The sequence below is a fragment of the Patagioenas fasciata genome, chromosome 13 (genome assembly GCF_037038585.1).
Source record: "Patagioenas fasciata isolate bPatFas1 chromosome 13, bPatFas1.hap1, whole genome shotgun sequence".
NCBI classification, from domain to species: domain Eukaryota; kingdom Metazoa; phylum Chordata; class Aves; order Columbiformes; family Columbidae; genus Patagioenas; species Patagioenas fasciata.
In genome coordinates this window covers 3,791,078-3,814,776 of record NC_092532.1, presented here as the reverse complement: position 1 = coordinate 3,814,776, position 23,699 = coordinate 3,791,078, and the positions used below count along the sequence as shown (strand labels likewise).

Here is a 23,699-nt window from a genome sequence, read left to right as displayed (position 1 = left end):
TAGAGAACCGCAAGGTTGCCTTCATTAAGTCTTACCAATGAGACCAGCAGGAAAACAGAAAATGTTATTTTGGGTGTTCAAGTGGAAAATTATTTTCTGATTAACTATTCCATATAAAAATCACTTAAGTAACATAGAAGAGGGCTAGGAGATACAGGCCTCTTCATAAAGTTATTGCTTGTTCCCTACGAGATAATCTCTACACTTCTTACAGGGGTTTTTCCTCCTGTTTCCTCAGTGACAGACCAGGAAGTGAAGAAATCCTTTAACATGCAAAGCGGCGTTCCCTACCAAAAGACAATGTAGGGTGGTACAAGTCCTGGCTGTGTTCATGAGATACTCACGAGATATGGTTACATTTGGCATTAAATGAAACAGAAAAGTAGCTTTGGCTGCCACTCTCCATAATGCAGCACTTACCTAAACTTCCTTTTGCTGCAAGATGTATAGCAAATATAAATCAGCCTCTGATTTCAATTTGTCTACCATTTACAAATCTTTTTTCCTCCTTTTCAGCTGTTACCTATAGGCTTAAAAATGTATTATTTTCCTTTTTTTGAAAGCATGACCTTATTCTTCTTGCTGTTAATTCTGTGACCAGCTCCACAGTGGAAGCACTGGGTTGTATTCACAGAGGTTTCCTGCACAGTACAACCCAACCAACCGCCAGAATGTCTGACCAGGCAGCACGGAGCAGATTTTGCTCAAACCAACACTTTATTGAATTCACAGAAGTCCCACTAAACTCACAATAATTACCGAATTATAACCAACCTAATTTACTGTCACTTTAGAAGACTGTGTTCCTAAGCATCTGTTTTCAAGTTACTATGGAAACAATTCAACATCCAGATATTTGTCATGACTATTTCAGATGTATAATTTTAATGAAAACCATTTAGTCTGGCAAAGCAAAGGATGTGGAGGGTTTGGTTGGTGTGGGTTTTAGTTGGTTGGTTCTTTTTTTAAGGACCCTGTGTGGCAGGGGCAGGTTCTGGACACGGCGCCGTTCCCAAGGCAAAGCTCCGTTCAGCGCACACGGCCCAGGCCCTGCACGTTCGGCCGCTCACGAGAACACAGAGCAAAAATAACTCCTTTAATGAGACAGGAATTAACAGAGACAAAATAGCGACCAGAAGGGGAAAGAAGAAAACAAAAACAACAAACCCCCACCTAAACACACACACAAACCACTTCCTCCCTCACTTTTTAATTTTCTTTTTCAAGATTTGCTGGTAAAAATGAGAAAGGAACAAGAACATTTTATGAGCTGCATACTTCAGCTTTATCAGAAATGAAGCATGCCCATTTCACCTCGCATTGGGGGGATTAGTTTCTTCAGTGATAGAAAGAATAGATTTCAAAGTTGAGAAGTCTATCTGAAGATCCCAAGACGAACCACAATAATTGCTCTTTTACTAGAATGACTGTTTCTCCGATAAGCAAGGCAGGACAGGAAGATTCCTGCAAGCCAGCACGGCCACGCTACACTATTTTCAGCAGGACATTACCTGATGTCCCGACGCTGCACCAGGAACGCGCACAGCCCTCCGCACAGGGCCAGTTTGCCTCCGCCTCACCTCCGCATGTCGAATTTCTGAGATGCAGAAAAAAGGTTTTCCGCTTCAATGCACAGCCAGAGACACGAGTGAAAGCCCTTTGCCACAGACTTTTCATGAAGGGAGCCACTGGCACATCGTGTAACACAAAGCACACCTCCTGATGGTGGCAGTCATTTCTACACACAATCTTAAAGAGTTGTTCTTACCTTTAATCCGAGATGGTTAGAAAGCATTCTGGGAAGAGCTCTGGCCTTGAGGAGAGCCTGCCTCCCTCAGACCTCGAGCAGACAAGAGGCATTTCGCACGCAACCCCCACCTCCAGTTCACCAGGGCTCACCTTCCCCCCTTCCCAAACCTCTCCTAACAAGCCAGAAATGAGCCATTATTCAAGCAAAGGAGTATGATGGCAAGTTAACAGGTATTTTTCATATTTTGCCCAGAGTACAAAGGTAACAGATAGATGAATAGACACCTTCTGCAGTTAATACTAGAGAAGATCCACAAGACAATTTTAATATTTCTCTCCGCTAAGTCACATATTGCTCCCAAAGGCTAAAGAGTTTGTTGGTAGCTGAAAGACAGACATCTCACACTTTCAGATACTCTGTCCACATTATTAATTCACTGACAGATAAAAAGCTATTCCCATTTTAACTTGTTATTCAAGCATGTTTCAAACTGCCGAAGTTTAGGCAGACATTTGGTAAAGCTCCAGACTTCCACTTCTGTTGAAGTCAACAGTAAAACCGAGATCAACTGGAGCAGGACCTAAGATAAAGCTATAAAGTAACCTTTAGAACTAACACAAATAATGTCATAGTTATTGGTGGATTGTTAAACAAACTCATAAAAATCTATATATGAGGACAGACTTGTCCTTTAGTGCACAGTTTTGAAATAGCATTCTTAAATCAGTGAAGAAACACTGCCCCAGCCTGTAAAACTGTTCCAATTTGGAAAGCTCCAACCAAATGTGACAATCCTCTGTATTTATCTAAATGCAAAGATCTATCTTGTACCTAAAACTTTTATCAGATGATCTCTCTCTAAAATAACACATAATGATAGACATCAAAGTTTTGGCCATCTAACGGAAGAAAGGAAGTGCAGATGGTGTCGTAACTTAAGGTGAAACATTATTCCCTGTTCTTTGTTTTGCAGTCTTTGCACTCAGGGAAATCATTGTAAACTATTTTATCTGAGACACAATATAACTGGAAAGTACATGAGCAATAGAAAATAATTACAAAAAGCTGCATTCCAACAGTTTCTAATAAATTCCTCATGCATTTCTTGAACACTGACTGTCAAAGTGTTGATCTAGCAATAATTTAACTCTTGGCTGTAATGACATTAATTACAAATATAAGCTCAAAGCATAGAGGAAATGGTCAGCCATAAGCCATCATCAAGCTGGAATTCAGCAACAGCTCTCAGGAACATGTTTACCTTCTTCAAGAACAGGATGCCCTCAAAAACCAGATTGGTTGCTTTAAAGACACCTACTGACTGACAGATTATTGGTAGCCTAATGAACAGTTGTGGTTTCTTCTACAGAATAAATAAGCTATTGAGTAAATAGCTGATTGATTCTACAAAATACTTTCATTGCATTTTGTACATGCCCTAGCCTCAAAATATTACAAAGAGCTAGTTACCTGCACTTTTGCTACCTACTTTCTTCTAAAAGGATATACACTCTCGTAGATGGGCACACTCGGAGGCAGCTTGTTACCTCAGGAAGTCTCTTTTTTCCCAAAGGATTGTTAAAGTGGTATAATATTGCTTCATTCCCTCAATTCCCACTTTCCCTTGCTTCACAGAGTCCCAGACTGGTTGGGCTTGCAGGAACCTCTGGATATCATGCAGTCCAACTCCCCTGCTAACACAGGGTCACCCACCCAGGGCAGCTCCTTCTTTTTCAGCACAGCCACACACATACACACACTCACTCTCTTGCTTTCAAAAACCCCATAATAGTATAAGGTAGGTATAAATAAAAGGCTTCTCCACACTATCTCAAGTTCCATGAGTCAGAAGCCAGTCATTATTTGCCTGTATTTCAACTGCACCTGGAAAGAATTAAGTCCCATATGACCGCTTAGGGATTATCTAAGCATGATTCTCAGAAATAAATTGTCTTTTCTAAGTAAACATTAAATAACTGCTGTTTGTCCCCCGGTACCTTCTCCAATGGGTTTTTTTACCCTCACTATCCCAGCACTACCCAGAGCCGGGACCTTCTCACCCTGCATTTAGAGGCCCTACTTTATTTTGCAACAGTTGCAAAATGCTTCAGGAAAAATGTAAATAGATACAGTGGTATTATAACAGTACCTTTACATTTATGTGACAAGAAAATGTCCTGGTTACCCTCCTTGGAAATAAAGCTGTTTGTTGAGAATAGGCCTTCAATTAAAGAATAGACACAACATGTCAAAGTAGTAAATGAGATTCTATTTTTCTTCAAAGAGAATGTTCGCATGTATTGCAGAACACAAGACCTAATAGGACAGATGGTTTAGAGCCTGTAGTTCAAGAGTATGTAAACTTCAGTTGCATCCAAATTTTAAGCATGAAAATGTCACACCTGTGTGAATCTGTCTTTGTACACAGAGTTTGTGGTTTGCATGTGCTTTGTAAAATGTATCCTTTATCTGAGGAATGCCTCTTGTTCCTGCTGCACACAGCGGAAAAGCAGAAGTCTACACAGCCAGCGGGACTCGCGAATAATGCACATCTAGAGTTCTCATAGTGCAAGTGAATTTAAATTGTTAGTACAATTGAAAGATCGGATACTTACAGCTCAGGCACTCGTTTTGCATTGAACACCACTGGATTTGCTGCACACTGGGAAAAAAAAAAAAATCTTATATAAAAATAGTGAATGCAAGCCTAACTCAGTTCTATTACAAACTGTAATAACTAAAAAGAACAATGGCTGGCAAGGCCACTTCACACCACATCAAGGGCCTTACCCACATCTCAGCGGCTACATGCACTACACGTCCTGACAAACTGAAACACTTTTCCTAAAGACAAACCTTATTAAAAACATTTAATCGAGTACGATTCCCAGAAACACCGAGACCCTTACGGTAGAGAAGGAAGGAAGCTGGACCTCATTCAGGAATTTAAATAATAAAGAGAGATTACAACAGGCCTGGCTGATTTTTTCGGCGTTGATTTTGATGACTTTTCCTTTTCCTCCAAAACTCTATTTGAGCAAAGGTGGTTTTGTTCTAGTACAAATAATGGTTTTGAAATTCAGAAATTCTTCTGGCAAAAATTAAGTGTATACTTGAGTTGTGGATAAACGTTTGTACTACTCGCTCGTTGGTCTCTTTGCCAGCTAACCGTGTGGCGTTTCTCTCTCACTGGATAACCCAAACTTGGAAAAGGCTTATTTTTCCAACTGAAAACTTCCTACAAACATTCGCAAGTCTTAAGTGAATCTCTTTTAAAGATAGATATTAAGAAAAATTTCTAAGCAACCATTTCTTTTTGCTTCAAATCTAAAGCTTTAATTCCTTATCCATATTAATTTTCACAACACCTTTGCTTACTACTGACATTCAGATAATGTGCTTGTATCAGGCTCCTATTGCAACAAGCTGTGCAGTCCCTAAAAATAAAAATGACAATGCTTACAAAGAAATCAACGATATGGGTTCCAAGTAGCAGCAACTCAAATGGAGAAGGAAACTTCTTGCAATGTCAATTTTTCAATACGTATATGCATGCACACCCTTTTTTGCTTTTTATATACACACATGCTGCTGCTGCTTTATTCATCCAGCCCTTACCAAGGGATAAAATAACAATACTTTAGAGCTTTCTCCTGAGCTTAGGGAAAAAAGGCTTCCCATCTTGCTAAAGACCATTACAAACCCAGCTTGATATTCTTAGTACTTTATAACTGTACCTCAGAAGCTGTACGCCAAGCTGGTGTTGAAACTTCCCATTGATCTTGCTCTGGCACACAGAGGAAGGTACTTGACCGAGAGTTTATTGGGAAGATAAAAGATAAAGTTGATGAATTTTCTTCTTAGATTTTTCTGATCCCTTCCCAGTCTTCCAAAAGGTCGATAGTAACACTGAACACCGTTTGTTCATCACATCAAAATCTCTTCCAGTGAGGAGGGAATTAAAGAACCTCCTCACCTATGCTGCTAATGTGGGATCTGCCGGAAGCTCTGTGATCCCTGACAACAGCCTTTACACAGGCAAAAGGTAGGATAATTTCCCCACATCAGTCAAAAACCCCAAAACATCAGATCCAAAAACCCACAAAAACTAAATCCAAACACAAAACACTCCCCTTGCAAGAAAAGACCTGTCACATACCCTTCAGATGGAAAAACCTGGCAGAGGAAAAACCTGCCTGGATAACTTGACGTTTAAAAATGTGGGACGCTGTGAGTTCTTGCTCACTCAGAAGGGAAATCCCTCAAGCTATCTCCCTTCCTCCCCCTGCACAGATTGCTACAGTAGTGTCTTCTGAGCTCGTCAGGACACTGCCTGCCAACGGCCACCTCTTCACTGATGTCTGTTTTCACTTTGTCATGAAAAAATGCATAGCACTGAAAAAAAAAAAAAAAAAAAGAACAAAACCAGAATTAAAAGTAAGTATTGTAAGTATTCAATATTCTGATTTTTGGTCAGTTACTCAGCTATAATCCATTAGGGTTGCAGGGAAACGAAAGGCCACTGACTAGGTTCTGGCATGAGATTCAGTTAACTGAACAAGATGGGGAAAATTATTGCACGTGGCATAAAAAAATAAAATCACTGGAAATTACAAATAACGCTATGAGATGGTGACAGAAGGCACAGTCAGTGCTCTGCGGGTGGCTGGATCCCACAGGGCCCTGAAGAGGAGAAATTGCCAGACATCAGAGATAACCAGGAGGGACTGTTATTAATCCTACGGACCTGTTAGGGAATAAAGTCAAGCAAGGCCAACAGCACCCAGGTGACCATATCAGTAATACCATGGAAGGCTGAGATTATCTAAGGACAGATGGAACAAAACTGGAACCAATGAAGAATAAGTAATCAGGGGTGGGTTATTGATTTGGGAGGAGACTGAGATGAAAAAACAGAGGTGTGAGGACAGCAAAACAAGTGCCAGGAAAGGGCAAAAGGAATCAGGTTCGCAACTGGTGTTGCTGGTGCTGCACGGGGGTTCCTGTTGGACAGCGCTGGGTTTCATCCCCACAGTTTTCTTTTCAGCATCAAAAAGTTCTAGAAATCAGACAGACGGCATGCATGATACACCAACTGCCTTAGCTGATGGAGCAGGACACCAAAAAGATTCAAAGCAATGACCACGCAGGCTCTGTCATTTGTTTTTTTTACAGTGTAACTGCATTCTTCAGGAGTATTTAAGCAGAACACTTTTTTAAAATTAAAATTTGATTCCACAGTATTAGACTAAAGCAGGAGTCAGCAATGCCTGCTTATATTTTCAAGTTAAGACCATGTTAAATACATAAAATCACTTGATAAGGGCTTATTTTTCTTTTGTAGTAACACGAAACCGATCGCTTTCTGATTTTCTAGTGATAAACATAATCAATGCTTATTTGAATTCTAAGGAAGGATTTAAAAATGCTTTATCTTAAAAAATGAAATTCAACTCGTTTCATATAAAGAACGAAAAAAGGTCTGAAACAAGAACTGAATTTGAATGATCCCTTTTAATGCCTGCGTAAGGCCAAAACAATACCTCAAAAAGCCAAGAATTGTGCAGTCTGTTTAAAAACACACATATTACACTTCATAAAACCACTGCGTTTCATCACATTGTGTGATAATATTAGAAACTACATATAAAAGCTCTTATCTGGAGGACGAGTAAAATACAAAAGTGGAAAAAGACACACAAAGAACTCAAAGACAATATGCAAGAAGCTGGGGAGAACACAACATTTCAGCTGTGTGCCTAATATGTTCTGTCAGTACAGCCCGAGTCAACGGCAAAAGCAGTTTGCAGGAAGAGGAAACTCTACTTTACTATTTACCTGCATTTTAATTTAATAAAAAGGTAATCATCCAAGCATCTGATTCTTTAGCTCCACTTGAAAATCAAATGTAAAGTTTCTTCCCAGAGGAGATTTCATATTTATTGCGTGGATCAGTTGTGTAAGACATAAACCCGGTCTGTAGTAACAAGGATGTTTTGGCAAGGGCAAATACACAAATGTTGCTTCTGAACCACCTCCTTAGGCTGGGCTCAAGCTGACAGACCAAGCTCAATTACCAGCTGTGCTGCCCTCAGCCTGCAGGCTCAGCTTCTGGCTTGAACTGACAGAATCCGAGAGTGTCAGGGGTTGGAAGGGACCTGGAAAGCTCATCCAGTGCAATCCCCCCATGGAGCAGGAACACCCAGCTGAGGTTCCACAGGAAGGGGTCCAGGCGGGTTTGAATGTCTGCAGAGAAGGAGACTCCACAACCTCCCTGGGCAGCCTGGGCCAGGCTCTGACACCCTCACCCCCAACAAGTTTCTTCTCCTCTTTCAGTGGAACCTCCTGTGTTCCAGTTTGCACCCATTGCCCCTTGTCCTGTCACTGGTTGTCACCCAGAAGAGCCTGGCTCCATCCTCCTGGCACTGCCCCTTTCCATATTGATCCCCAGGAATGAGTCCCCCCTCAGTCTCCTCTTCTCCAGCTCCAGAGCCCCAGCTCCCTCAGCCTTTCCTCACACGGGAGATGCTCCACTCCCTTCAGCATCTTGGTGGCTGCGCTGGACTCTCTCCAGCAGTTCCCTGTCCCTCTGGAGCTGAGGGGCCACAACTGGACACAAGATTCCAGGTGTGGTCTCCCCAGGGCAGAGCAGAGGGGCAGGAGAACCTCTCTGACCTACTGACCACCCCCTTCTAACCCACCCCAGGTACCATTGGCCTTCCTGGCCACAAGGGCCCAGTGCTGGCTCATGCTCACCCTGCTGTCCCCAGGACCCCCAGCTCCCTTTCCCCTACACTGCTCTCCGACAGGTCATTCCCCAGCTTATACTCAACTCCCAGGACACGTAAACCTGAGCTGAGTCCTACCCTTGCTGAACTTCATCCCTTCTGGCAGAGATATGAACAGCACCTCACTGGTTTGAGATGGCTCACCTTCTCATATCTTCAAATTACTTTTTTTAACGCAAAGACACATATAAATGCTATGATATTTTAAATACTACTTAAACCAGTCCTGCCAGATCTGCTTAACTCCTAAAAGCATAAGTCTGATTTGTAAGGCAAGGAAGTGCTTCTCCACACACTCTTAACTTTTTTTTTGCTACTTTTCTTGCTACCTGGCTGCCCACTAAAAAGAAAATAATGTGCAACAAAAACAAACAAAGAAACAAAATATCCCCAAACCAACAAAAACAACCACCAAAACTCTAGAATCTGCAGGTGAGCACAATCCAAACCAGCCAAGGCAGGTATGCATACCACATAAAATAAAAGATGAAGACAAGTAGTGCAAAATGCAAGTAAACCAAATTGTGAAGCCACATTGGCTTCAGCCACATATGTTAAACAACGCAGTTACTAAAGGCTGTACACACAGCCTTCAAAAATACCAAAGAAATATACCTCTCTTTATGGCTTTTTTTCTTTCCGCACATCTCAGAACCAAACTAATAATTACAGTCCACAGGACTGTCTTTTCAGTAGCTCTTCTGTGCCTTTCCGCTGTTTTTCTCCTTCCAAAACTAGTCTCCATTTTCCTTTGAAGGTCTTGACTGCTGCCACACCTGCAACACCAGAGGCAGACACTACCATCATCAGATTATGTGAGACTGAATAAAAGCGATGATGGAATGTGGGGTCCCAGAAACACCAGCCTAATGTAGGAGAAGAGATGCCACCAGCAGATTGCATTTCCCAATACAGCCATCGCAACCACAAACTAAACATGAGTTCCCCTACAAGCAACAAGGGACAAAGCACCCAGATCTGGAATCTTTTCAAGTTTCTACCCCACAAATCAATATATTGCTTCAGAGAGCCCTTTCTGCTCTCTCCTGTGCCAGGTCAGCTGCTCTCAGCAGTCCTCAGGGCTCAACCTTATGCCCCCTTCCCCAGAATCCCCCAGAAGCCAGGGAGCTGCTCGGGGTTCTGCCCTATCCACCACCAGCAGAGCTCAACAAGAAGCTAATGACCAAGAAGCTAATGACCAAGAGGCCACACCTGAGGAGGAACTGCTCTCCTGATCAGGCCTTAAGAGACAAACCTCTAATTTAAACACAACTGGGCTTTTTATTTGTGGCATCTAGTCAGGGCCCCTGTGTGCCACTTCAGGCTTAGCATAGTGAATAGTGCTTTTTCTGAGAGCCCAGAAGTGGAGCAAAACACAAAAATGGAACAGATGGATACCAGTGCTATTTTTAACTATCGCAGCTGCAGTGATAGGTCCCTGAGGAAAAACATGTCGGTGCTTGAGGCTGGGCAGCAGGCCAGAGAATTGTGGTCAATGGGGCAGAGTCCAGTTGGAGGCCTCTGTCTAGTGGAGTCCCTCCTGGGTCAGTACTGGGGCCGGTATTATTCAATATATTCATCAATGATTTGGATGAGGGAATAGAGTGACTGTCAGCAAGTTTGCTGGTGACACCAAGCTGGGAGGAGTGGTGACACTGGAAGCTGTGCTGCCATCAGAGACCTGGACAGGCTGGAGAGCTGGGCAGGGAACAATTTAATGAAAGATAACAAGGGCAAGCGTAGAGTCTTGAATGTGGGCAGGAACAACCCCAGGTTCCAGTGTAAGTTGGGGAATGACCTATTAGAGAGCAGTGTAGGGGAAAGGGAGCTGGGGGTCCTGGGGACAGCAGGGTGAGCATGAGCCAGCACTGGGCCCTTGTGGCCAGGAAGGCCAATGGTACCTGGGGTGGGTTAGAAGGGGGTGGTCAGTAGGTCAGAGAGGTTCTCCTGCCCCTCTGCTCTGCCCTGGGGAGACCACACCTGGAATATTGTGTCCAGCTGTGGCCCCTCAGCTCCAGAAGGACAGGGAACTGCTGGAGAGAGTCCAGCGCAGCCACCAAGATGCTGAAGGGAGTGGAGCATCTCCCGTGTGAGGAAAGGCTGAGGGAGCTGGGGCTCTGGAGCTGGAGAAGAGGAGACTGAGGGGGGACTCATTCCTGGGGATCAATACGGAAAGGGGCAGTGTCAGGAGGATGGAGCCAGGCTCTTCTGGGTGACAACCAGTGACAGGACAAGGGGCAATGGGTGCAAACTGGAACACAGGAGGTTCCACTTAGAGATGAGAAGAAACTTGTTGGGGGTGAGAGTGTCAGAGCCTGGCCCAGGCTGCCCAGGGAGGTTGTGGAGTCTCCTTCTCTGCAGACATTCAAACCCGCCTGGACCCCTTCCTGTGGAACCTCAGCTGGGTGTTCCTGCTCCATGGGGAATTGCACTGGATGAGCTTTCCAGGTCCCCTCCAACCGCTGACATTCCGGCTCTATCCGAGCACCCTCCCCTCACCCCCGCTCTCTCCTCACAGCCTTTTCCCGCCTCCCGCGCACAGTGGCGCGAGCCCTCAGTCCCGCCCCCCGTTCCTCCCCTCCCCTTGCACGAGCGCCCCCTGCCGCGTCGGTCCGGAACTGGGTCAGCGGCCGAAGTGTGCCGAGGGGGCGGGGCCGCGCCGCCGAAGGGCGAAGAGGGCGGGCGGGCGGCTCCTGCGTCGCGGCGTGGTGACGTCTGGTGACGTGTGGCGTGTGCGCGTGACGTCGCGGGCGGCTTTCGTCCTGCTCCCGGTCTCGCCCTCGCTTGGCCCGTCCCGGCCCGCGCCCGCCGCCCTCTGCCGCCATGGCGAACGTGGCCGACACGAAGCTGTACGACATCCTGGGGGTGCCGCCCGGGGCCTCCGACAACGAGCTCAAGAAGGTGCGGGGGAGGGGCGGCCGCGGCCGGGAGAGCGGACGGTGGGGGAGGGGGCGGCTCGCCCCGGGCTGAGTCCCGTGGGCCGGCTGAGGGGAGCGGGCGGTCCCGCCGGGGGCGAGGGGAGCGGGGCTGAGGGGAGGCCTGGGGAGCGCGGCCCGCCCGGCCAGGCCTGCGGGGGAGGGCGCGGCGCCGGGGAAGGCGCCGGGAGCCGGCTGTGCCGCCCGGGTAGGCCGCGCCGCGGGGCCGGGCAGGGCCTGCAGCGCTGCGGGGAACGGGTGGCGGCCCCGGCCGTGCTCCCGTGGCCCTGGCCGGCGCCCCGGGACTCGCTCGTTCCGTTCGCAGCCGGGAAAGGCCTTCGGGGTGCGAGACCCCGGTGAGGCCCCACGGATCCGCCCCATTGTCCGCCCCACGTGCGGGCCCCGCTGCGGTTTCGTTTTGCCCGTGGATTCGATCCCTGCCGGGAGGAGCTGAACAAAGAGGCGACGGGAACACTTGGAGCCGGGTCACCAGTGGCACAATTCGCTGCGGCTGTTTAGTTCTATATTAACTTTTAGGAAAGGACTTAATGACCATTTACTCGTGCGGGGGGTAATTAAGCAGCCGGTTTGGGAGCAGTGAGCTGGGTGGTGCTGGGATCCCAGCCTCGTTGTGCAGGGGCAGGCGATTGCGGTGTGGAAATAGCGTTAGAGGCGGAGGGTGTGCGGGGAGGAGATAGTGCTGGGCACCAACACCAGCCAGGACAATATGTTCGGGTTTTTTTCTTACTGAAAGGTGTCTGTGCACAGCGAGAATGAAAATCTGACAGTAGTTTTCCCCTTGGGTAACCTGTGCTGTTCAGTATTAATTGCTATAGATTAGACTTATGGAATGTAAAGTTGCCAACTCCCTACAACACCAAGAAGTTTGTCAAGGTTTTGTCGTCAGTTAAGTCACATGGGATGCCTTATTAATAAGATATTTTAAATTATGTAACAGGAAAATACATAGGTAATAGCTCAGTCAAAAGTAAATGAGGGAACAGGTTTTACACCTCAAATTTACCTTTATTGAAGTTATAATGTGGTGCCAGTGTAGACCTGGATTCTGGATCTGTTTCTGATTAAGTAAATAATTGTAGCTTCCTTGGCTATGGGTGGTCTTAAGAATTGCTCTAAACTGGAATGCTCTTATCAGCAAAGACATGAGAGGACTCTCATTTTAAAGATCACCATGCAAGTTCCTTTTTCCTGATTAGATGATGTTATGCAGGTTTTCAGTTTAGTGCTCTATGGGTTGTGTTTGGGTTTTGGTTGTTGTTGTTTGGGGTTTTTTTCCCTTGGTTAGATGCCTTAAAAATATGTGGGGAAAATCCATTGCTGTTACAGAATATGTAGGTTTGTGGAAGATTATTCTTTGTTACTGACAGGCAATTTGTGCTATAAGACCTATGATTTTTGTTCTTTATGCTTACTGTGGTTTAGAATATTTGGCTTGTAATATCAGTGTGCTATTTTTGTTTCATTAGTTCCTTATCAAACTTCATTTCTTGATTGCCAGCAGAACTACACGGAGTATTTCAAGATAATCATTAAAGTGAAGTAACCGTGCAGATACAAAAAAGGAATCTGACTTGTTCCAGTACAAAATGGAAAGTTGTGATCTCTGTCAAGCTTTGTGTGTGAAGCTCTGTCAGCATTGCAGTTCTAAAGAGTTGGTTTAGATGCTCAATTCTACAGAAATAGAGCTTGTGAAAAATCCTCTCGAAGAACCAGTGTTTCAGTTGTTTGCAGTTGCTTCACTGAAGCTTTTTTACATGTATCATTTAAAAAAAAAAATAGGACTGTATACCATGTAATTTATTAGTGTCTGTCCCCTGACTGCTACTGGGTGGTGTTGAGGTGGAGTGGGGCAAGAGTTGAGGTCTTTACTGTCATAAACGCAAATTGTAGGAAAACTCTCTGCTTGTCCTGTTGTTCGCTTTGATCCTCTATGAGCAAAACAGATGAAATGCTGCTGTGGAAAAAGTGATGGTCCTGAGAGTCCAACTACTGGTCAAAAAAAAGCATTCTGAGACATCCTTTCTGGAGGCTTAGCTGTACTTATTCCTCCTACTGTTTCAGAACAGTGAAGTTGAATAAAAGCAATAACATATACAGTTGTGCACATGTAACTCATATACTTAGTTCAAAGTGAGGAGAAATCTTCCATTGCTTATAGGTGAGGCCGAATAAAGTGATGATTTTAGGATTGACCATCGGTTGGCGGTGGAGCTGAGGCAGCCATTTTTTTGTTCATGTGTCGCTGTGATTGAGGCGAAAGACAAATGGGTTGAAACTAAAATTGTTGTATTGTAGGTTTTGAGTGGGTTCTGTAGAGTAAGTCCTTTTAATGAGAGTCCAATGTGATTCTTCCTGTAAGATAATGAAAGTAAGCAGGAAAACTAGTTCTAGCTATTGTGTGCTATAGTTGTGTTTAAATCCAAATGTGGTTAATTTATGCATATAGTAATGTTAGAGTTTTTTGTATCACTTCAGTTTATGAGTGATTTCAAAACATTTATGTTATCACTTCGCTTTATTAGGGTTTTCTTTCTTCCTGAAGACACTACTTGTGTTTCTCAAAAAAATAACTGATTAATCAAAATTGAAACTAATTTTGTACCTCTTTCAACTAGGCATACAGAAAGCTGGCCAAGGAATACCATCCTGATAAGAATCCAAATGCAGGGGACAAAGTAAGACTTTTGTTTTTTAACTCCTGTAGTTTGTCATAACAGTAGCATCTGAGGGACCAAATACAGGTGTTGGGGTGTCGCTGTTACAAGTTGCTCAAAAATAATAACTGTGAGAGGGAACCCTGTCTTGTCTGCTTCCCAATCTCAGTATCTGCCAGTGTACCTCATGAAAAAAATGCAGCAGTTGGCTGAGTCAAATTGGTTGAGAAAGTGATGCTGAGGGAGAAGTGATTCTCTTCATCTGCTGGGATGATGTCAGCTGGTATTGGCATCTACAGAGGTGTTTGAAAAAGATAGTTAGTTTTCTAAGTTTCTCCACTGTGGAAAAAAACATGTGCATGTGGAGGTTCTGGAAACTGCTGCAGCTTAAACCAGGTTACATATGTGGGAAAGTTGAATTAGATTTGTTATGCTAATATAATTTTTAAAAAGTCAATTAAATTGACTCAGCTGGTTCTCTAACAGAACTGAAGTTCTAATGGTTGCTCAGAGGTGAGCAGAGATGACTATGAAATGCAATTAATTTGTTTTGAGGACAAACACATTAATTTGCATTTTAGTAAGTTGCTCAGTTGTTACCATCTTTTAAATTAACATGTAATTGGGGTTTTTTTGCCTGCTGGCTACTGCAATATTGCAGTTGGGAGTTTTCTTTGGTTGGATTTTTTTTTTGTTTGTAAAAAAACTGTCTTATGCTAGGCACAAGAAAGAACAAAGTCAATGAAGTTTTGCAATAAAATGTCGTTTTATGGTAAGAGGTAACAGAATTAAGCCCAAGTCTGACTTCTAAGTCTCACATATTAGAACGAGGATGGAAAACTGCTCTGTGTACCTTCTAAATTGGGTGTTAATGGCAGGCAAGCAACAGTAGTGAAAAGCTCCCTTGAAGTTCTAAATTATCATGCACTGTCTTGACTCTGTTCCTCTTCTAGTTCAAAGAAATAAGCTTTGCCTATGAAGTATTGTCAAATCCCGAGAAACGTGAATTATATGATAGATATGGAGAACAGGGTCTTCGAGAAGGTAGCGGTGGAAGCAGTGGAATGGACGATATTTTCTCCCATATCTTTGGTGGTGGATTGTTCAATTTCATGGGTGGGCAGAGTAGAAGTCGTAATGGCAGAAGAAGAGGAGAAGATATGATGCATCCACTCAAGTGAGTATCTTGATACTGCAGTTTGGACTTTGCAGCTTTCCTGACCACATTTGACTCATTGGTGTTCACAGTGTGATACCAGCTGCTGAATGTGAACTGCACAGTTACTGGGAAAGTGTGTGTGTGCTGGGTTTGATTTTTGTGGTGGTTTGTGTTTTGTTTTGTTTTTAAGCCATGCTTGACTGTCATGTCTAACTGTTTTGTTGATCTCTGCAAGCCAGTCATGACTGGCTTTCTGCCTGCTGAGCAGGTCCTTTCTAAGTTCTTAAGTCAAGCTGCATCTTTCCTGTGGTTTGCAAATCCTGCTTAGTAAAGTCTGTTTACTTTTACATGCTTGCTTAGTTTAGTAGCTAGTATTGCATGCCGTGTTGTTAATTAGCTTTGCTTTTGTTGTTATTTGTGAACACTAATGCCAGGCAACCTTCTGAGCTGAAATTTCTATCCACCAACAGACCCTTTTAGGAGAAATACTAAATGTGTTCATAAATGTCTATCAATATAGGGAGGTTATTGAAGTTTGATAGGGTATTCAAGAGCGTCTATAAAAAGTTGAAACATGAACAAATATAAATAATTAAGTGGCCTTGGGGACATGTTAACCCCTCCCACACGAGGTAGCTTAGTGGGGAAGCCCAATATAGTAATAAGTGTTCTGTATTCTTATGTGTGCATGCTGGAAGTATTGTCAGGACTGTCTAGAGAGGTTTCTTTCTCACCTGCCTGGTAGAATTTAAAACAACCAACCAACCATGACTAAATAATAAAATGTAAAATGCTAGATCAGCTTGTTTCCTATTGAGAAACACAAGCAACCCTATCTCACTTCTTCTGATTAAATTACAGATTTTTTTCTGAAGCTATGTTCAGGATTACATGTGTATATTTATATGTATGGAATATTTTTAAATGACTTCTTGTGAAACCTGAAATGGTGCTTTAAAATGTTGTTTTATTAGCAGATTTAGTCTTTTATTGAAGATGTTTTTCTTTAATTTGTCCTAGGCAAGTATTTTAATTATATGGGGAAAGTTGTTAAATGATAACTCAGGAGAAATGCTTTATTTTGTAGAGTCTCTTTAGAAGATCTGTATAATGGAAAGACAACTAAACTACAACTTAGCAAGAATGTCCTTTGTAGTGCATGTAATGGGTAAGTTTTGTGTTTCTCCGTTCTCTGGTTGCTTTGTTGGCAAAATGGTGTCACGAAGCGTCTCCTGCATCAGATCTGTCAGTATTTGAGTGTCTGGAGCCTGTTCTCAGAATAGAAAATTGTTGAACTTGAGTGATACTGTTGATGGAACTGTAACTATTCAAGGGCTTTGTCTGAGGGGATGTGGGGAGGAGAAAACCTAATTAAAATTGGCAGTGCAACTAAGCACGTTAACCTACTGATGCAGAGGGGTTTTTTTTGCTGTATGTTTCGGAAAAAACCTGTTTTTCATGCAACTGGTGCTTTCTATTCCAGGCAGGGAGGGAAGGCTGGAGCCGTTCAGAAATGTAACGCTTGCCGGGGTAGAGGTGTCCGTATCATGATCCGACAGCTGGCTCCTGGCATGGTGCAGCAGATGCAGTCCGTGTGCTCTGACTGCAATGGAGAAGGTACGTCAGGATAGCCCCGTCACTGCATCAGCCTCCTGCCAAAATCGCGGGAGGAGCTGACCTGGGAGAGTTGTGTTCCTCTCATGTCAGTTGGGTCTTTGATGACAACATGGAGAAATTGTTTTACTCAGAACAGCAGCAACACTTAGTGTACTGAAAAGCGGTTTGGAAGCTTGAACAGTAAGGATTGATTGTTTTTTAAAAACTTAGGTTTGAATATTACTTATTGCTATTGCTTTTGTCACAGTATCACAGTATGTTTGGGATTGGAAGGGACCTCAAAAGTTATCTAGTCCAATCCCCCTGCTGGAGCAGGAACGCCTAGGTGAGGTCGCACAGGAATGTGTCCAGGCGGGTTTGAATGTCTCCAGGGAAGGAGACTCCACAACCTCCCTGGGCAGCCTGGGCCAGGCTCTGCCACCCTCACTGAGAAGCTGTTTTTTCTCAAATTTAAGTGGAACCTCTTGTGTTCCAGCTTGATCCCATTGCCCCTTGTCCTGTCATTGTTTGCCACTGAGAAGAGCCTGGCTCCATCCTTGTGGCACTCACCCTTTATAAATTTATAAACATTAGTAAGGTCACCCCTCAGTCTCCTCTTCTCCAAACTAAAGAGCCCCAGCTCCCGCAGCCTTTCTTCATAAGGGAGATGCTCCACTCCCTTAATCATCTTTGTTGCCCTACGCTGGACCCTCTCCAGCAGTTCCCTGTCCTTCTGGAACTGAGGGGCCCAGAACTGGACACAATATTCCAGGTGTGGTCTCACCAGGGCGGAGTAGAGGGGAAGAAAAACCTCTCTCCATCTACTGACCACCCCCCTTTTAATACACCTGAGGATGCCATTGACCTTCCTGGCCACAAAGGCCCAGTGCTGGCTCATGGTCACCCTGTTGTCCAGCAGGACCCCCAGGACCCTTTCCCCTACACTGCTCTCTAATATGTAATTTCCCAACCTTGTGTTAAAGTAAAAGCCAAGATTTTGGTTTTTAGGAGCTCTTTGTGTTTTTGCAGTCTCCTAATATCCAAGGACAGGTTTGGCTTAAAAACGGAAATCTAAAGTTGCGCTTTTAACCTGATCAGATTAAGATACCTTTTGCTGAATTGGTTGTGTTTAGGGGAGCAAGTTCAGCACATGGTCTGCGCTTCGTGCGGTTCCTTTTTAGAGCTGCAGTTTGCAGGGTAGTCATGAAACCTTGTGGATTTTACTGTTCATGATGCTCTGAAATTTCAGAGTTGTATTTTGTGACTAGTCAAAACGTTTCATAAGTGATGTTGTTTTCAACGTTTTGTTTCCACAGCTTACAATACCTAACCTACACATCGAGTAGTTCCAAATGCATCATAATGTTATGTTTAGTTTCACATAAAGTGGTTTACACTGGCAAGTTTAATGTCTTAAGCCAATTGCATCTGCTTGTGGCACTTAAGGAAGTATTGGAAATAAGTACTGAAATTGTACAGTGCATGTGGCCTAGTATTTTGGCTACTCTGTACAAAGACAATAGCTTACCTGAAAAATAAAGATTAAATAGAGAATTTAAGCTGCTTTGGATAGTCATCCTTCAGTTTGCTGGAAAAAGTAATTGCCCTGCTACAGGTGACAGACAATGTGAAAAACTGTTCCGTTTCAGAATAGAAAAGCGAAATCCCTTATGTGTCAGAAAATGCTCGATCCTTTTTGTGGGAAGACCCTTGTCGGAAGCTGTGATTTGAGCAGCTCCCTTCCCCTTGTTTTGTATGCAAGACTCCAGTTTTATTGGCTGTGTTTCCGCAGTACTTGGTGGCAATCGGTGACCAGAACCCATCATCTGTTCTTTGCTGTTGTTAAGAGAAGTGGAACTAAGTTTCTGAACTTCACTGAAGTAGTTTAAAATTTGTACTCTGACTTTGAAGGGTTCGGTTTGGTTTTAGATCATCCTTTCTCTTATAGCTGCCATCTTTCAGCATAACAAGGAGTGGAAAAGTAGGTGCTTTTGTTTTTGTAAGAGTAGTAAGTTGAGTGGCAAGGAGACAGGAATGAAATTAAGGCTTAAGGAAACTAGAAGCTATAGACAAAGTCTTATTTTGCCTTTCTTTAAAGCACACTGGCTTTTCAAAATCCTTGATAAGACAGCTTGGAAGGTTACATGTTTCTTTGTTTGTTTCCTTCCCCCTCTTCCAGCTGGGGTAGATTGAGCCTGGCTTTCCTCTTGGCAGCAATTCTTAAAGCAACATCTAAATTACTGGTTGTGTTGCATGTATTCCTCTGCCTACTTTATTTCTTTATTTATTTTCATTCAGAATTGGATGCAATTATGAGGAAATCTCTGAACTCCAAATTTGTCTTTCCTTAGGTGAAGTAATTAATGAAAAAGACCGCTGTAAAAAATGTGAAGGGAAGAAGGTGATCAAAGAGGTAAAAATACTTGAAGTCCATGTAGACAAAGGCATGAAACATGGGCAAAGAATTACATTCAGTGGAGAAGCAGATCAGGCTCCCGGTGTGGAACCAGGTGATATTGTCCTCTTACTCCAAGAAAAGGAGAATGAGGTAATGCTTTTGAGTTTATATTTTAACCACCTTTTATCCTAGTCTTTCATATTAAAGTGATACAGATGGCTGTTTATTTTAAAGTAATTCATGCAGTTGCAGCTCTGGGAGAAATGGTGAATAGCTTTTAGCAGATTGACAGCAAGTGGCTTTCGTGGTGCACCAGAAAAAACCTGGCGAGTCTGTAGCCAGAGGACGTGCAGATTCTCGTGCTTTGTGCTGCCGATAAAAAGCAGCCTTCCCGGGGGGCTCAGCTGAACGGGTAGAGTGGATGCAGGGAAGAGCTGTTCAGGATGTTAACTGCAAGATGCTTGTGATGCTCACAAAGTTCTTCTGACGTGGCAGGGAACTCCTGTTAAAATGCCCAGATGGTGCTTTCTATCTCTGCTGCTGTGGTTGTGGAAATATAACTCGGAATCCTGATGGTACTGATTCGTTTAACAAAACAAAGAACCGGCATTATTTTATATGAGTTTAAGGCTTATGCTTACTGTATTCTGGAGTGTATACATTGCACTTTTGAATTAAATATTGCAATTTATATTCTTTGCTAGAACTCCCTTAGCACAGAGTTTTGAATGCTGTTGTTTAGAAAGACCAGGTATTACTCTGATGAAATAAGAAGTAGTTTGTGTGTTATACTCTGGAAGAAATGTTAAATGGAATGGTGGGGGGGGGAAGTTCTGCTGTGACACAAAGCATAGCACTGGGTACAAATCTAGATTTCAGTTATACGTTAAGGATATGATGTTGGTCATCTGAAAATGAGGTACTTTGTAAGCTTGTCAAAGCTGCGTCAAGGACTGCTAATTTGTCAGTTAGTTTTGCACAGCTCTTTACATACTTTTATGTTCTTTCTTCTGCAATACTGATTGGAACGGATTATTGCAGTTGATTTTGACTATGATAAGGGAGAAACAGGCTGTAACAGAACAGTCGGATGTGCATGACAGCTGCAAACTCCAGATGGTGGATGCCACCTCTGTCTTTGTCTTCTAATGAACTACATCTAGTTTTACAGTGCAGTACCATTCTGAAAAATACCTTGTGTCCTAGTGAGTAAAACCAGACTGTGAAGCTTTTAGTGTTCTTAAAATTGCCCTTGAGGTGGGAGTCCTGGTTAAGCCAGGGCTCAAGCTGACATCTACTGACTAGAGTCCTGAGTGATACAGCTTGAAGATCACGTATGACAGCTGTGGACTAAGCGATCGAAGCCCTGCGGTTGATCAGGAGGCCGAAGCAGCGGTGCGGGGTGACTGTTAAATGCAGGAAACAAAGGGGGGTTTCTGTGCTCTGAACGGTCGGCAGATTCGTTCATAAGCTGCTTGTGTAGGTGTTGGGGGTGCGGCTGCTGGTCTAACTGGAACCTGGCAGCACAGCACAGAGTGTGGTTTCACTTATCTTAGGTGACACTTGGATCAGGCACAAACTTTCCAAGAATATTAAGCTATTTTAATTAACAGAGTCAAGTTAACTTTGTATGAAGGCTGTTGCTCTGACATTGAATTTTAAGACTAAACAATAATGATGAGTCATGTGGAGGTTGCATTATAGGGCTAGACAAGATAACCACTGGTTTGGGGTTTTTTTAAGGTTTTCCAGCGGGATGGGAATGACTTGCATATGACGCACAAGATCGGACTTGTTGAAGCACTGTGTGGATTTCAGTTCACATTTAAGCACCTTGATGGACGTCAAATTGTGGTTAAATATCCTCCTGGAAAAGTAATTGAGCCAGGTAAGCTTGACTTGATAAGGATGACTTTTACTACACTTTCATGATTCTTGAACACTTAATCTCTTTCTTGTTGTCCTGTGAAATGAACCTGGGCTAGAGAAATGAAGAGAATTGAAGAGAATTGTAGAGAGAAAGATTTGTTCAGAAGTAGCACTCTCTAGCTTCCTTCTCTTTGAATTACAGGTTGTGTTCGTGTAGTTCGAGGTGAAGGAATGCCGCAGTATCGCAATCCTTTTGAGAAGGGGGATCTTTACATTAAATTTGATGTTCAGTTTCCTGAAAATAACTGGATTAGCCCAGAAAAGCTTTCAGTAAGTATGCAGCCTGTGCGTGTTGTACCTCATGTGCGTGCTTTCAGTGCTCACATTTAGATGCAAGTACAATTGTTCTTATGTTGTTTGTGGGCAACATGTAACTTGAAAATACCCGTTGGAATATGAATGTATGCATCCTGTGTTTGAGCTGTGCAGATGTTGGGCAGCTGGGGCAGGAGGGAGAATCTTCCTGCTGCTGTGTGATAAGTTTTCAGAGTCCAGCTGTATCTACTGATTGCACTTGGGGTCGGTGATACTTGGTGCTCTTGGTTTGCTTTGAGTGGTGCAGGGTTTACATCAGCGTAGACTTGTGAACCAAACCTGCTCCAAGAGGGAGTCTTGGAGTCGTGGGAAGCTCTTGAAGCTGTAGATGCAGTACTGAATGCACTTCTTCTTTTGGGGCAGGAACTTGAAGATCTTCTGCCAGCTAGACCAGAATTTCCCAATGTAATTGGTGATGCAGAAGAGGTAGATCTTCAGGAATTTGATACCACTCGTGGTTCTGGTGGCGGCCAGAGACGTGAAGCTTACAACGATAGTTCTGACGAAGAGAGCAGCCATCACGGACCTGGGGTACAGTGTGCCCACCAGTAAACGTTTGTCTAAAAAGTTGCACAAGGATTTTCTTTAAAATTTTGCCTGACTTGTTTTCAACAATCCAGCTGGATTGTATAAGTAATCCAGATGAACCAATGGACATCTATTGCTGTATGTGTAACTTTTAAATTGGTCTATAGTATCTACAGAGTGTAATTTAAACTAACCACAAGCTTACATCTTCATTTTGACTGTGTAGCAGAATAAAGCACTTGAAAGGAAGACGAGACTCCTTTTCACATGAGTTTTAAGTTTGTCCTCGTATCTGTGCTTGATTTTTACCAGTTTTGTGTAGATTTTAAGTTTCATCTTTTAAATTCAAATTCTCCATTGTAAAGTTTGTGTACAACTTGTCCTGAGGCTTGGTATTTGGCTGCACCTGCATAAGCTGCTACAAGTAGAATAAAGAATTTCATAGCCTGTATCTATCATCTAGATGCATGGTAATTGGGCTTTGCACATAATGGGTTTAGAGCTGACTGGGAACAATGGAAGACTTAATTAGAAGTGGTTGTAAGTTTTTTCTACCATCTTGTGAACGGTTTCTGAAATTAAATAAAAGCAGTTGGTGTATAATATATTCCTTTTGCCTTGTAGCTCTTACTCGCCCAGTGCCTCTAACTGGTCTGCATATGAAGAGGTGGTGGTGGTGGACGTTTCATATATGCGGGGAGGCTGCAGTTAGATAATTGTGGGCCGCATGTATACAAGTCTGGTCTTGAAATGAGCTGTGCCTAAATGAGCGTGGGGAAGGCTGCAGCCATTTCCCTTTGCATGAAGAGAACACAAGGATATCAGAGTTCACTCAAGATCATAAAACCTTTTAAATGCAGCTGATTAAATCCCTAAATAACAGTGTCTTTCTCTCAGCCTTTAAATCCAGTTCAAAGCCTGACTTCTAGAGAAATGTTTCCAGTTTGAAAAAAGTCTCTGTAAAAATAAAGTTTATGGTTGATTTAACAAGAGATCAGTATCGTATGTGACACAAAAATGTGGAACCTGGAAGCGTTCTAAATGTGGATGGTTTTGTGACTTTCCCAGTAGTTGCACTTTCTAACTATTGAGCCACTAAGTTCCCCAGCTTCAATTCTGTTCCTCTTTATGTAAAAATACCACAACGAAGCAAAACTGTGACCTTAAATAATGACCAGGTGCAGTGAGTTGTTGAAGCACTTTGTTAAATGTGTGTGTGAACTTGGGCTGCTGAGCTGCTTCTCCCCACTGAGGTTCTCCCGTGGTGAGGAAGTTGGAAGATGCCCCTGCTTTGCTTCACAAATCTGTAGTGTGAATTGTTAAATTATTGCTGAGACAGTTGCTGATGCTTCCCAATGAGGCAGGGTGGGAATCTGTGTTTCAGTGTTGCTGAACACCTTGTCCTAGACTCTGAAAACTGAAGCAAGAATAAATACTGTTTCACCTCTGTTTCAGTATTGACCTTTTCTGCTGTGCATTCTCAGCTGCTGGACCTTTACTTTCATTTAGTGAAACCTGAGGCTGCTTTTCCTGCAGCTGTGGTTACACACTGATCCTTTCTCTTGATGTATTTCTCCAAGAAGTCAGTCACCTCAACCTGCAATGCCTGAACAATTAAAACACCCATTTCTGCTTTTGAAGTAGTA

At 43.3% G+C, this 23,699-nt stretch overlaps 1 protein-coding gene across 1 annotated transcript; it reads left to right on the top strand.

Annotated features, from left to right (window-relative positions):
• Positions 1 to 11,252: 11,252 nt before the first annotated feature.
• Positions 11,253 to 22,660, top strand: DNAJA2 (DnaJ heat shock protein family (Hsp40) member A2). The gene is made up of 9 exons (XM_065848269.2): positions 11,253 to 11,439; positions 14,090 to 14,149; positions 15,082 to 15,305; positions 16,375 to 16,455; positions 16,771 to 16,904; positions 19,235 to 19,431; positions 21,025 to 21,169; positions 21,353 to 21,480; positions 21,889 to 22,660. Exons 1-9 carry the CDS (start codon positions 11,362 to 11,364, stop codon positions 22,075 to 22,077), a joined length of 1,236 nt encoding a protein of 411 aa, XP_065704341.1. The 5' UTR covers positions 11,253 to 11,361; the 3' UTR covers positions 22,078 to 22,660.
• The last annotated feature ends 1,039 nt before the right edge of the window (positions 22,661 to 23,699 follow it).